Here is a 14,943-nt window from a genome sequence, read left to right as displayed (position 1 = left end):
CAGAAGTGACCAGCATTTTCCAATGCCTTTGGAAGACCTGAACTCCACAGTTATGCCACTGTTCTCACTTTTGCTTGGAGGAATAGCAGTGACAGCTTAGAGTTGATGAGCCATAGCTGTGAACAGGGTTAATGAGAGAAACTCTACTTACAGCTGCCATTGCTATGCTTTGGCCCATTCTTCCCCCAGCCCCTGGTAAAAGACGTCGTGTGGGATACACGGATTCGTTCTTGGACTATGCAAGCCCGAAAAGTATCCAGCAGGAGTTAGAACTTGTCCCAGAGGGCAGCTCATCCCATAGATTCTGGCAGACTGTGAAGTCTTGTCATGATTAACCTGACCCTCCCACCGAAGGCAGTGGCCGGAGAGATGGAGTTACAGACACTAGGTACAAGTCTGTGTTCGATTTGCTGCCCACCTCTTGGGCATGGCTCTTCCTATATCAGTTCTGTTTACAAGAGCCCCTAACTAGTATCTGGCTTCCTAGGAGGAGAGAGATGTAGAAAAGAGGAAGGCCAAAAGATATAGCATTTTAGAGCTTGAAAATGGCCTTGCGTTTTTCATGAACATAGCACTGCAAGGTGGAAGGCTATCATGAGCATTTAAAAAAATGGGAATTTAATATTAAGCCCCTGCGTGCATATACAAGGGACAAGCAAAAGGCAGAGGAGGTCCTGAAAGGATAAGGAAGGCCCAGGACTCACTTCAGCAGCTGAGGATTCAGAAACATGAGGAGGTCATGCATCAGCTTCAGTAGGAAGGACTTCAAGAGTATGACGTAGAAAGTTTTGAAGAGAGTCTTGACCAACCAGGCCTTGGGAAAGTTTTCTGTAGTGCCAGACTTTTCTTTCTTTTTAACATCTTCCTAGGTATAAAACCAAACAACAGTGCCCACAGGGCTATGTAGTGTAAAACTTTGTCTTGCACCGCACAGCTCCAGAGTGTTAAGCCTCTGAGTCCTGTCACCTTCTTTGTACAGATTTTGGTCTTCTCACTGCCTGGTTACCATCCACCCTTTCAGCCGCCTCACCAGGCAACTAAACTGGTGAGAATACCACATAAAAACAAAGAATAGACTCCAAGTGGCAGCCTGGAGGGTAATCCTGAGAGTGAAGGGTGACAGTATATTTTTTTGATGTTCAGAAGTCTTTTTGGTTTTTTCTCTCACTTATGGTTGTTGTGGGTTCGATTATGTCCCCCCAAAAGATACGTTGAAACCCTAATCCCCAGTACCTCAGAATGTGTCTTTATTTGGAAATAGGGCCTTTGCAGATGTAATCAAGTGAAGATGAAGTCAAGAGGGGGTGGGCCCTACTTCAATATGACTGGTGTCTTCATAAGAGAAGAGACTCAGATACAGAGAGGAGATGGTCATGTGATGACAGAGGCAGAAATCGGGGTGATGCATCCACAAGCCAAGGGACAGCAAAACCGGAAGGTAAAAGAAGCAAGGAAGGTTTCTCCCTTACAGGTTTTGGAAAAAACATGGCCCTGATGATACTTTGATTTTAGACTTCTAGCTTTCTACCTGTGACACAAAAAGATTGTGTTAATTTTGTGGTGTTTTGTTAGGGCAGCCCCGGGAATCTAATACATGGGGCATTACCACTCACTTGCCAGTGTCTTCCTTTTCCTATGATTTGGCCTCTTTATTACATTCTCCTGGGTCCCATCAGGCCCCAAACTCCAGCTTCCCAGCCTCAGTTTCCAGGTTTTTCTACCAGTGACATCCTCTTGTAATTTTGTCACTGAGATCCCATCTGATCAGTCTCTTTTGCCCCCGCCTGCCTCCCAGCTTCCACCCTTGCCCCCCAATCATCCATTCTTCCAGCAACAGCCCAAATGGGCTTTTAAGAGTATAAATCTGGTCACATTACTCCTCTGCTCAAAGCCTTCCCCTAGCTGTCCATCTTTGTAAAATAAAACCCAGATTCCTAACCATGGTCCCTAAACGTCTACACAGCTCAGTCCCTGTCCACTTCCCTGAGCTCATCTCACCGCCTGCTCAGCCTCTCCCTCCATGCCCCAGAACTTTCTTGAAGCTCTCTGAATAAAGTGTGTTTCCCTCAGCCTCACATTCCTGTTCCTTTGGACTGGATTACACTTCTTTCTGATGATCCCCCAGGTGGATTCTTCTCAGACTTTGGGTCTCTGCTCAAGTGCCAGCTCCTCTGAGAAGTCTCTCCTAGGACCCTTAAGTCACTTCACACCAAATACATTAACATGTTTTGTTTTTCTTTTCTCTCTCTTTTTTTTTTTTTTAAGAGAGAGAGAGAGAGAGAGAGAGAGAGAGAGAGAGAGAGAGAGAGAGCATGGAAGCAGGGGAAGGGCAGAGGAAGAGAGAGAGAATCTTAAGCAGGCTCCACACTCAGCATGAAGCCCAACATGGGGCTTGATCCCACAACCCTGGGATCATGACCTCAGCCAAAGTCAAGAGTCGGATGCTCCCCTGACTGAGCCACCCAGGCACCCCAATGTATTTTCTTAATAGCATTTATTACTCTCAAGGAGTAATATGTATTGGTTTATTATTTATTTTCCAGCTATCTAAAGAGGACTCTTTCAGGCCATTCCTTATGCCCAGTGCCCAAAATAGTCTGTTACTTGGTACTGATAAATACTGTTGAGTAAATAAATAAATGAATAAATTACCTAATGTTAAAACCCACCAAGGTGCAAATTCTAGTAATGCTAAGATATTATTTTTCTATTTTTAAAGACACATAATAGAAAATTGCAAACATACCCAAAAGGAGAGAGAATAGCACATTATACTCAAATGTTTCCATCACTAAGGTATTATTAGTATTATGAATACTACAGATAATATAAAATGCACTGTATAAAGTGCTATCAAAATGTAAGGACAGAATCACTATGCCACTGATGCCCTTCTGCTTGAAGACATAAAGCACACTCACACAGACACTCATGGGAAAGTTACCAGGACAAGGATATCTTGGCTTTGACTCTGATTCTTGTTCAAGCCATGCAGCCTGTCCCTGGAGTTCCCCTGTGCTCTCCCCCGCTGTCGTCTCTGGACTGCCTTCCTGGCCTTCTGCAGCTCTCCTGCCATACATTTTTCAAACTTGCTGACCAGTGTCTTCGTTTTAATATTTTCATCAAGATCCCAGACATCTTCAAGTGTCAGAGGTTGCTTGTAGCCTTTCAGAACAATGCTGGAACCAGAGTGACCCATAGGCTGAGACCATATATGTGGAGTCGGGGCAGGGGGAGGTCCCTTGCTGCTTCTTTCAAAACCTGCTCCCTGGTTCAGAGATGGAGGGGCAGAGGATGGGAAGAGGGCCACTGCCCCATCTTCTGGCCCTTTGAACTTGGCAGAGGAGTGGGGAGTGCGGAAAACAGATACGAGAGGTGATGGAACATGGAAGAAGATGAGGAGAAGGGAAAGAGGGGCGGCACTACTGAATTAAAAGCCAAAAGAGCATCACTTCCTCCCCATCCTTCCTCCTCAAACACTGGCTGCCTCTCTGCCACTCTGGAATCTCCTTGAGGGGCTTTCATGCTGCCCTTAAGGAACTGAGCAGCCCTGGAGGCCTCCTCTATACAGTCTCCCTAGATCAGGGCCCATCAACCTGGTATTTGAGGACATGGATACAAAATAAATTATATCTTTATTTTTACTAGCTTCTAACTGAATTTTAGCCTTTCCTTAGGACATGAACGTAGGCTACCAAACAGTTGTAAAAAAGAATGCCTGTGCCTTGGACACCAAGAGACATCACAGTGTTTTCATGGCTCATTTACATCATCATTACTTTGAAGTTGTGATCATGATTAGCCCCATCACTAGATCTTGTCATTTAATGAATTCTTGAAGAAGCACTTATGTTACTACATCACAAATTTGTGTTTTTTTTTTAATATTTAAGTGATTATATTTGAATATATTCGGTTTCCTTTGTAACTCTATACCTTTTACGTTATACATTTAAAACATGATTTGAGAAGGGATTCATAGACCTCAAGAGCCTGCCAAGAAGGCTCCAGATCTTTTGGTATCCCAGCTATTTCACCCCTTACCCTCCAAATCATGCCACACTGCCTGCACCCAAATTCTCCTTTTCTTGTCCTTCTGCCTCTTTTTTCTAATGTCCTTTGTTTTTCCCTGTGGAACCCCCAGACCATCAAAAGGAAATCCCCCTCCACCCTCTCCTCCACATCCTCTGAAATAAATAGATCCATTACATTAACATTCTTGGACTCTAAGAGGAGAAATGGAGGCCTCAGGAAGCATTTTTAAAATTAAGATTTCCATCACTTTCAGAAGAATGAAGGGGTAGGGATACAGACAGCCCATACTCCGGGCATTTCCTACCTGTCATACCAACTAAAGGTAATGCTACTCAGAAATGAAGCCGTGAATGATGGATTCTGTGAGACACACACACAAAAAAAAAGAAAAAAAAAGAAAGAAAGAAAGAAAGAAAAAAAAATCAAAAAGTAATTCAATTTGAAACAGGAACTTTTGGGACTCTATAATCAGAAACTGATTTTTATAGATATAATGTTATGCTAAAAAGTAGATATAATACTGAAGTAGACTGGACAACATAGATTTATCTGGAAACCCTGAAGTCATTAGTAAAAATCAGATTTTCTGGCATAGATATATGATGAATTGTCTATGCTAAAGATTGGCGAGTCAATGTCAAAGTATTTCCACGCACATAAAAGTATTTCCACATGCTAGTCACTCTATTTCCTTAAGCCATAAATGGTTCACATTGCTATATTGTGGGCTCATGTGTCCTCCATGAACCCTGGGCATCTCGAAGTTATAGGTGTCAAGATACCATCCAGTTAAATACTACATGAGGTAGGCATATTTAGTGTCTCACATTTGAGGAGTCATCTTTTTCTGAAAATGCTGAAAGTATCAGGATCAGGACGTTCAGCGCATAGCAGATGAAGAACAGGCAGGAGTAAGCCAGATTAGAATTGTTGCCCTATGGGGGGAAACAAACAAACAAAAAACAAACACAAACAAACCAACCAGAAATAAATGGGCCTTTTTCCAAATTAAGTCTAAGTGTCCCATATGTCAATGTTCATGATTAAAACCTATCATCAAATTCCCCTATTCTATCCCAGAGTTCAACTGACTGTATGCCATTTACTCTTAGAAGGTGCTCACCTCTACCTCCTCGTGTCACCCTCTCTTTCCTCCTTACCTTTAAGAGTGTCCGGATCAGAGTCTGAAACTGGAAGACACCACAGAGTACTGAGAGAATCCAGAATAGGGACAGGAACCAAGAGTCCTTCTGCACACACCATAGTCTGCTGTGTTGGAACAGCAAAACCAGGAGCTAGAGAGAAGTTCACATCAAGTTCTGAAAAATACGGTCACTAACTGAGGACAAGAGGCAAGAAAGAGGCCAGAGAACAAGGGAGCAGTAGGTCAAAGGAGGAGATTGTTATAACTAATCTGGCCAAGCAGAAAATACACAATGCCAAATTGTAGACTTCCTCCCTGATACCACCCATCTTCCTCTTTCAGGGCCTCAGGCTCAGGGCTCTCCTTGGGACCCCCTTCCCCACCCCTATGTCTGTTCACCACACTTGGGTGGGGAGTTAGCCAAGAATACAGAGGGTCCTCTACTGCACTTAATAGAGTTACTTTGGGAGCCAGAGAAGTCTTTTCAAGACCCAAGGAAGTTAATGTCAGGCACTACAGTAGTCCATCTGGGGAGGCAGATTCTGCTGGACGAGTGCAAGCTGTCTATAGGATTTTCTAATAATATCAAACTAAGTAATAATAAAAAAAAAAAAAACACTTGCCTTGTAACAACTCACTTAAATATAACTAAATGTTTGTTTCCTAGATTCTGTGCCGAACGTGTAAACTAGCATTCTGAAAACAAAGCCACGATTAGTAGCATTTGCTAATTTTTGTGGTGTAGAGATTACTACCATGGTAGATGTCAAGCCCCAACATACAGTCACTAAACAGCGTCGGGAAGAGATGCACACGGCCCTGTGAGCAGGCTCCAGCACACCATGCCTACACCCTTCTTGTTTTATAACAATGGTAGCAAACAATAATGCCTGCAGGGGCCAGGCCATGTTCATTCCTGAGTGAAGTAAAGGTGAAGACTACGCTGAGCAGATGTGTAATCTATCAGGGATGACTGCCACTCAGTGCCAGCTGACCATTGCCCTATGGGGACACACGCCCCTAAGTGCCAGGCATGCTGATTTTCCAAGGAAGTTTAGAAATCCACAGAGTTATGTGGCATCTTCCTCTTTTAAAAAATGGTGGCAACTAATTCAGTTGTTGTTCAAACACTGCACAGGCCTCCCCCAAAAAACAGCCTGTAGGAGAAATAGCCGTTTCTGTTATCAAGTTTATACAAAGAACCCTGGACTCAACGATCCATTGATAAGACTATTGGTCAATTTAAGAATAACATTTACATAACTATTTTTTTTTTAACTTCTGAAACACTGTTTATTTCACTGAAACCTGGAGGCAGGGGAATGGGTATGTGAATGTCTGGGACACCAAGCCTAGGAGTGCACGTTGACAACAGGAACATACAGGGTCAGGGTGCTGAGGGCTGGACAGCTGTCCAGGGAACAGAGGTGGACAAAGATCTCTATGACAAAGGTCTTGTAGCACTAAAGAACACCAGTAGGAGTACTGCTGGCTGAAAAGTGTGGTACAGGTGCAATCATCTAGACCCGGGTGGATGTGTCGATGTAATGGACCAGACTAATGTTGGAGTCCATGCTCTTCTGGATGTTCTTCCAGTCAAACTCAGTGCCCTAGGCTCCCACTCAGAGGGGGATGTGGCGGGACATAATGAGCACAGTGGTGGCCCAGCCCCAGGAAGCACCCATGACCTGTACTCCCCCTTGCCTGCATTCTGGGACATGACAAGGTTTAGGTCTACCACATCCACGCTGGCCTTCACGAACTCCCCAGTGAACTCATACATGCCGCCTTCCCAGGTGAGGAAAAAAAAGTGGCCAGAAACAGCATCTTGCACAGCTGCACGAAGAGGTGGGTGACCCTGGCCTGCACACATTTGCAGAAGGCATTGTACTCAGGCCACTACACTTGTAGGTGATGAAGTAGGGGAAGTAGCCCAGGGCAAAGCCATTCCTGAAGTAGAACAGGGTCATGGTGCTGACCTCCTGCACCCACCAGAGTGTGGGTCTCTGCCTTGGCCAGACTGACACTCGCTCATGTATAATTATTAGATGGAAAGATAGGAGGGCATAAGGTACATACCTTTGTCATCAGAGCTAGTATTTACACTAGGGAAAAGGATCTAGAAGTTAGTGTTCAAAAGAATATGAAAAGCTAAAATTTGATTCAACTCCATTACAAACAAGTTTTGCCTCATCATAGGCCCCTCAAAAAAGGTAGAGGAAACTGGACTTAGTTTTATTCCAAAAGAGTACATTTCAACCAGATGACTATGAATAGGGAGAGGATAAACAGGGCAGGAGTGGGGATACGCCTTACCCATGTGCCCAGGTAAAGGCTTGGATTGGTATATCTAATGGCAGGGACCGTGGCTTGTCCAGAGTCTTCTGTGAGTACAAGGGCCAGTTCTATGGCTGCTAGAATAAGAAGGAACCCAACAAGCACCTGAGAAGGAAAAAGACCACTGTTAAGAAGATATCATTCTTTAGAATAGAATGGTTCCTGATAAAGATAATAAAGAGGGTATGCAGTGATTCAGAGAACATGTAAGTAATACTGGCATCAACGAATACATGTAGTTCAAGTAATGGAATAAAGATCAATGTATGCTAGGACAGGTTTTTGAGGAATGTTGAGTATGGTGATTTTAAACTCTGTTCATAAATTCTGACATCTTCCTTCAAAAAGATCTGGGTACCCCTTTTGTTGACTGTGAGCTTAGTCACTCATTTCTAAAGAGTAGAATATGCTAGAAGGTCATAAAACACAATATGGCTTCCTCGTTCTCTTTCTCAGATCACTTACTTCAGGGAAAGCTACCAACATCATCATGAGGATATTCAAGTAGCTCTATGGAGAGATCCATTTGGTAAGTAACTGAGACCTTTTGCCAACAGCCATGTGAGTGAGTCATCTTAGAATTAGATGCTTTAGCCCCACTCAAACCTTCAGATGACCTTAGTCTCTTCTAGCATGTCAGCTGCAACCTCATGAGACCCTAAAGCAGAACCCAGGTAAGCTGCTCCCAAATTTCTGACCCACGGAAAAACTGAGAGAAGAAATGTGTTTTTAATAGCTAAGTTTTGGAGTAATTTGTTACAGAATAGGTAATAAAAATAGATTTGAAAAGGGAATCCCCCTACCCCAACTGGGATTTCTAGTTTCCTTGGTCATATTCTCTTTCCTTGGTTATTTATTATTCCCCAGCTCTTCCCCATATAACCTTTGAAGTTAACATTGCAAAGGAGTGTGACTATGTCACCCTAGGAAGACTCCAAGCCAATCAATATTTGTCCTATGAGTTCACAGGACATCATACACATTGTATTGTTCTAAAGAATCACCCCCACCCATCAGAATGAAAAAAGTACTACTTCCACTGAGGAAGTAGCAATTCTCATTCTCAGAATGAAGATCTTTAGTACCCTCTTCTACCCGCATCCCTTCCCATCCATCTATCCCTACTCATTCCCATGTCTCATTCATCCAGAATAGTTCAGGCAGAGATATTGGGCTGCTTGTAATGAAAACCAACCAAGGAGGGAGGTGAATCCATCTGTAGTAGGACCAGTGTTGTTATTTAGCAAGGCATAAAGTCAAAGACATGTTGATAAAGAGAATGTATTTCTCAAGTAGATTAATACATAATGTTGTGCTTTCCTCACCTGAGGCTGTGGGTTTTTTTCTGGAAAAACACAACAGCTTTCGAAGCATTTATGTTTACCTTTAGGTGACCTGGGAGTAAAATAGAGCAAAAGGTGGAGCTACAGCCCCCAGTCAAGGATGACTTTAGGTCAGGTGAAGGGAATACTAACCAGCTCCTCAGGCCAAGGAAAAAGAGCAGACCCTGCCACAGGCTCACATACATTAAACGCTCGCAAACTGATTAGAAATATACTGAGCAATCCACATCAAAAAGGACAATTTACATTATAGAGAACTCCCACAAAGCAATTTAAAACAAAAACAAACAGTCCAGTGCAAAGGGCATAGAATGGAAAATTTGAAGAAAAAAAGCCACACATGGCTTTTAAGCACAGGAACAGATGTTTAACCTCACTGATAATTAGTGCAATTTCAAATGATAACAATATGCAATTTTTCATGTAACTGATTAGCAAATATCAAAAAGTTTGATAAAAATTTGGTGGGACTGAGGAAAAACCTCTATGGAGGTTAATTTTCACCATATATAAAAACTTTGAGCCCATACACTTTTCATCCAGTAACTTCACTTCTAGGAATTCATGCTACAGACACACTCATAGGTACAAAGTTATTTACTGCAGCACTGCTTATGACAGCAGGTTAAAAACCACCTAGATTTCTATCACATGGGAGACATAAGTTATGGGACACCCAAGTAACAGCATTGTTAGTAGTCACTGAAAAGCAAACAGATTCTCGGGTATCTGGGTGGCTCAGCCAGTTAAGCATCCAACTTGATTTTGGCTCAGGTCATGATCTCAGGGTTCATGGGTTTGAGCCCGCACTGGGCTCTGTGCCTAGCATCTTATTCTACATTTCATAACAAGGTCAATTAGGTCAGTTCAGTTAAACAGTGAGTGGTCTTATTTCAGGAGGTGGTCCTGTAGGTGGGCTTTCAAAGTTAGGCCCACAGTGTGTAAACAACCAGGTAGATAATTAACCAGATATACAAGAAAACCAGAAGAATTCATGATCCAGGCTAGTTTTATAGGTAAACAATAAATATTCAAGGACGATTAATCAGAACTAGAATCTAATACCATAAAGGTAATACCAGAAAGGAATCTAACCATAAAGGTTTGTTACTGAAACATTTTTTCCTTTCCGAAATCACCGTCAAAGGTAGCCAAATTAAGACTAACTTGTTTATAGAACAAGTCCAGTTTTAACAAACTTGGCCTGTTTACATAAGTGCAGCAAGAACAGTGGCTGGCCATTTAAGTTCTTTTAAATCTGGTTTGCTGGAACTTTTCATAAGGAATTTCAGGTTGAGCCGTTAACAGCCTTTCAAGGCCAAGATACTTGCTATTAGACTCCCCTGCAATACCTATGGATTTGGGTTACTTCCTCTTCTTGAGGCCCCCAAAATATCATGAACCTGCTAGGAAGTGACCTTTCCTCCTTACCTGGTAAGGCTCCCAGGAACCCTGTAAACAAGGTACCAGGCCAATTTTTTCCCAACAGGCATTCATTGGCTCCATAAAATCAACCTTAGTTCCTTAAAGCTGTCTGGACATATTGGAGTCTATGCAGGTCTCTCTCAAATAGGACATTCCAGTCAAGGCCTTGATAATACAACTAAATGTTTCCAATGGTGCCATGTTACAAGGAAAAAAGATTTTCTTTTGGGGGGGAGGGGAGAGAAAGAGAGAGAGAGAGAGAATGAATGAATGAATGAATGAATGAATGAATCCCAAGCAGGTTCTGTGCTCTCAGCATGGAGCCCCACTTGGGGCTCAATACCACAAACCAAGAGATCACCACATGAGCCAAAATCAAGAGTCGGATGCTTAACTGACTGAGCCACCCAGGTGCCCCAGAAAACAGATTCTTATTGAACTTCTACAAATAACTAACTGATTTCCCTTATGACAGATTCTTCTAGCTTCACTTAAGCCAGCCACCATAGCAGCTACTATAGCACTGGGTTGATTAATCATAGGGGCAGATACTAAAGTCCTGTACCATGCCCCCAGGGGTCTCTTGTCCTCCAATATCTCACAGTCGCAACATGCCCACTTTTGCTTAAACCAGATCACTAGCTCCACTAATTCACTTGCAGATTATGCCCTCATAGCCACTCTCTGACTAGTAGGAATTCCTTCTCCATCATCCCCAGGCTCAAGAGTGGCCTAGGTCTTTGTTTGAATCAGAGGGCTTGCCCGTAAATCCTTTTCCTTTTCCATGATAACATTTTCCTTGCCAGAGAAGTCATCACCCCAGGGATCCCATGCTTTGGGGGCACAAGTCTCTTGAGACAGAGTAGCTCTCACTTGGGTACACCGTGGTCTGTGCCCATGCATCTTTGCCATCTTATTTCTAACCCCTACTCCTAACCCTGAAATCCTGCAGACCTAATGTCTGCATTAGAGGAAAACGTGGCTCATTCATCCTTTTCCAAAGCCAACGCTTCTCTGGTCTGTTCCAATTCTCTTCCTTATTCCTAATTCCCAGTCTGTGGCCTATCGCAAAGCACAGATCAACTGCCAAGCTACCACCAAAATAGCTCGTTCGCTATCTCTGTTTCCTTTCCCCACCATTGCAAACAGGATATCTGACAATCCCTGGGGCGTTTTCAGGACAGCCCCATACTCACATGCTTATCCAAAATGCTCAAAAAACCTGGCCAAGGCTCTTCACATGGAGGTAGCTGGCCAACCTGGGGTTCCCCTGAGGACAGGCTTTCCCCTGGCACAGCCCCTTTACCCACGCTGGGGTCATTTCCGGTAGCCTGCAAACCACACCAGTCGTCAGCGGGTGGAGGAGGGTCAAGAGTGCATCCTTCAGCCTGAAAAGTCACTTTAATACCGAAAAGCAAAGGAAGCCACTCTATACCATTCACACAGAATTTCGTTCAGGGTAATCACTTACAGACAGGGACTAGCGGGTGGGCGCCAGCTGATGACCCAGGGCGGTACGCAGCTCTTCTCTACCACCTCCCTCCCCGTTCTCTGCAACTACCTGGACCTTAATCCCCAGCTCTTATGGAGCGAGGAGCATGATGGTGAGGTCACAGGGTAGTTATCTAAAGTGGTGCCACCTGTGCACCAGAGACGAGCCCAAGGTGAAGGACCAAAGGTGGAGTCAGTGTTGTAAGCATTCCTACAGTAGTCACCAAAATTAAGAATAACGTTAATAACAATGGGAAATTCTTTTTATATCATCTTAAGCAAAAAGCATAGATTATGAAATTTCATATGCAATGAGCTTAATTATGTTTTAAAAATATGCATAATATGTAATCAAGTTTGGGATCTTGAGATGAGATCATCCTGAATTAGAGTAGGCCTTAAGTCCAATGACAAATGTTGGTCTATAAGAGAATGGGAGAAGACACATAGGCATGGAAGACACAGGCAGAGAATGGAGTCATGCAGCTATAAGTCAAAGAATGCCAGGGATTTCTGGCAGTCCCCAGAAGTTAGGGGAGAGGCATGGGATAGACTCTTCCTCAGAGCTTCCAGAAGGAACCAACATTATCAACACCTTGATTTCAGACTTTTACCCTCTAGAATGTGAAAAAATAAATATGTATTGTTTAAAAAAATAATACACACACACACGACAGGAATTTCCAGTTCAAGATACCAGATTTAGTATATTTATCTCCCATCCTTCTCCATTCCATTGATCTGCTCTATTAGCACGTAGTAAATCCGTAACAGCACTGAGAATATGAATGGAGAAGGGTAAGCTCAGTAGACAAGAAAAGTTCTAGAAGACAAAAAGCAAACATGTCAATAGTGACAAGAAAAAGAGCAGAGAAAACCATGGCCCAAAACATGTAAGAAAAGGCAGCAGTGAAAGAGGAGCCTGATGCAGACATTACTGGTCGCTGTGTTTGTACCTTCTGTCTGTCCGGGATTCACCCTCTGTTCTTGCCCCTACAAGCCTAGAGTGGTAACAATTGGCCACTAAGCTCCAGGTCCCCTTTTAGATACAATCTTCTCACATGATCCTTTTTTCCCTCAGCCACCTGTTTCCCATTTGGGCCTGACTGGTAAATTGCCTACTCAAACAATTGGGAGCTCTGTTGGAAGCTGGACCCATTTCCAACCCTATGAGATGAGTTAAAACCTATCATGTTGGTCCCATTCTTCTGGCCTGTAATTGCTTTGGCCATGGGCTTGTAACACAATTCTGGCCAAAGAGAACTGGGGAACAGCTTGTGGGGACTAGTTTGTGGGGGCTCTGGGGAAGTTTTTTTCCCTCAGTGATAAATGTGATACATAGATCCAGAATATATAAAGAACTCTTTACAACTCAACAACAACAGCAACAAAACATACAGAACTCAATTAAAAGATAGGCAAAGGATTTAAAGAATTTTTTATTTCCTAAAAAGGTATACAAATGGCCAAAAAGCATATGAAAAGATGCTCAACATTATTAATCATTAGGGAAATGCAAATCAAAACCACAGTAAAATACCACTTCACACCTACTCTGATATCTATAACTGAAAAGATGAACACTAACAATTATTGGTGAGGATGAGTATTAGAACCCTCGCACATTGCTGGCAGGAATGTTTAAGGATGCAGCCACTTTGGAAGACAGTTTGTCATTTCCTCAAAATATCAAACATAGGGCTACCATATGTTAGCGGTTCGACTCTTAAGTATATACCTAAGAAAATTGAAGACCTATGTCCGCCCCAAATAAACACAATATAGGAAATCTATCCAATGGTATATTATTTGGCCATACAAAGGAATGAAGTATTGATAGGTGTATAACATGGATGAACCTTGAAAACATAATGCTAAATGAAAAAAGCCAGACACAAAATGCTATATATTGTATGACTGCATTTATATAGGAAATATCAAGACTAGGCATAAATAGAGACAGAAAGCAACTTTGCGGTTTCCAGGGGATAAGGGGAGTAGGACAGAGTGGGGTGACTGTTTAATGGTACAAAGTTTCCACTTGGGGTGATGGAAAGTCCTGGAACTGAAGAGTGGTGATAGTTGCACAACATTGTGAATGTATTTAATGCTACTGTATCTTACACTTTAAATTGGTTGAAATGGTCAACTTCACATTCTATGTATTTTCCTATAATAATAACAATAAAAAAGGAGTGAATTACTGACTCACGCTACAGCATGTATAAATTTTGAAAACATTTTGCAAGTTAAATAGGTCAGGTGCTAAAGGCTACATATTGTATAATTCCATGTCTATAAAATGTTCTGAATAGGCAACTTCATAGAAAGTTGATTAGTAGTTGCCAGGGGAGAGGGGAGAGGGGAGGGAGGGGAAGGGAATGGATTGTTACTGCTTCATATGTCCTGGATCTCTTGGAGCGATGAAGCTATTCTGGAACTAGACAGTAGTGATGGGCACACAATTTTGTGAGTCTTCTAAAAACCACTGAAGTGTATACTTTAAACAGGTGTGTTTTATGGTATGTAGACTATATGTTAATAAAGCTAATTTTTTTAAGTGACACATAGGGGCATCTGATCTCTTTATCTGCCTCTGGACACTGACTGGAGGGTGTGATACCTGGAGCTGCTGCAGCCATCCTGTAATCACATGCTAGCTTGATAATTGGTTCAACAAGCTGAGGCAATCAGAAAAAAGATGAAAATAATCAGCCATCTGCTGAGGTTGCTGAGTCTCTAAAGTAATAAATCCTGGAGCTGCACTACCTCTGGTCTTCCTGTTCTGTAAGATAATAAATTCCTTATTTTTTAAGCTAACAGGTGCAACTCACAGGTGAGTCTCCCACTGATAGAAATCTATTCTCTATAGTTAGCCTCCGCCTAGAGTAAGACTGGGAAAAAGGACAGAAATGACAGTCCTAATTGAAGTTCTGTGTACAGAACTGGTACAGTTACGCCAGGCATGTCCTTCTTTCCCCCACTTGCAAATCATCACAAATCCACTGACAACTGTATTTGCCACTGTTGCAGGCTGAGTCTGGAGTTCTTTCTTGTCCAGCGAGAGAGCAGACGCAGAACTGAATACGAGAGGGGTTAGTTGGGGGGGGGGGGGGGGAGGAGGGAGGAGACAAGAATCCCGAACAGGGGTTTCATCTCTGTATTAAT

General features: G+C 42.7%; 1 protein-coding gene and 1 pseudogene across 1 annotated transcript in view; both read right to left on the bottom strand.

The window, feature by feature from the left end:
- The window catches only part of ABCC2 (ATP binding cassette subfamily C member 2), a 52,154-nt gene extending 41,679 nt beyond the window's left edge, over positions 1 to 10,475 (bottom strand). Inside the window, exons 1-7 of the mRNA XM_047825118.1 lie at positions 10,291 to 10,475; positions 7,496 to 7,621; positions 5,196 to 5,330; positions 4,863 to 4,970; positions 4,340 to 4,395; positions 2,945 to 3,179; positions 705 to 865 (exon numbers count right to left, since the gene is read on the bottom strand). Coding sequence (XP_047681074.1) covers positions 705 to 865; positions 2,945 to 3,179; positions 4,340 to 4,395; positions 4,863 to 4,970; positions 5,196 to 5,330; positions 7,496 to 7,621; positions 10,291 to 10,365 — 896 coding nt within the window. The 5' untranslated portion in view covers positions 10,366 to 10,475. The remainder of the gene's footprint in view (positions 1 to 704; positions 866 to 2,944; positions 3,180 to 4,339; positions 4,396 to 4,862; positions 4,971 to 5,195; positions 5,331 to 7,495; positions 7,622 to 10,290) is intronic.
- On the bottom strand, positions 6,532 to 7,149 carry LOC125148166 (transmembrane protein 147-like; annotated as a pseudogene).
- Positions 10,476 to 14,943: the final 4,468 nt, after the last annotated feature.

The sequence above is a fragment of the Prionailurus viverrinus genome, chromosome D2 (genome assembly GCF_022837055.1).
Source record: "Prionailurus viverrinus isolate Anna chromosome D2, UM_Priviv_1.0, whole genome shotgun sequence".
Classification (NCBI taxonomy): Eukaryota; Metazoa; Chordata; class Mammalia; order Carnivora; family Felidae; genus Prionailurus; species Prionailurus viverrinus.
Note: the sequence above shows the minus strand (reverse complement) of the source record. Positions and strands in the feature narration are given on the sequence as shown.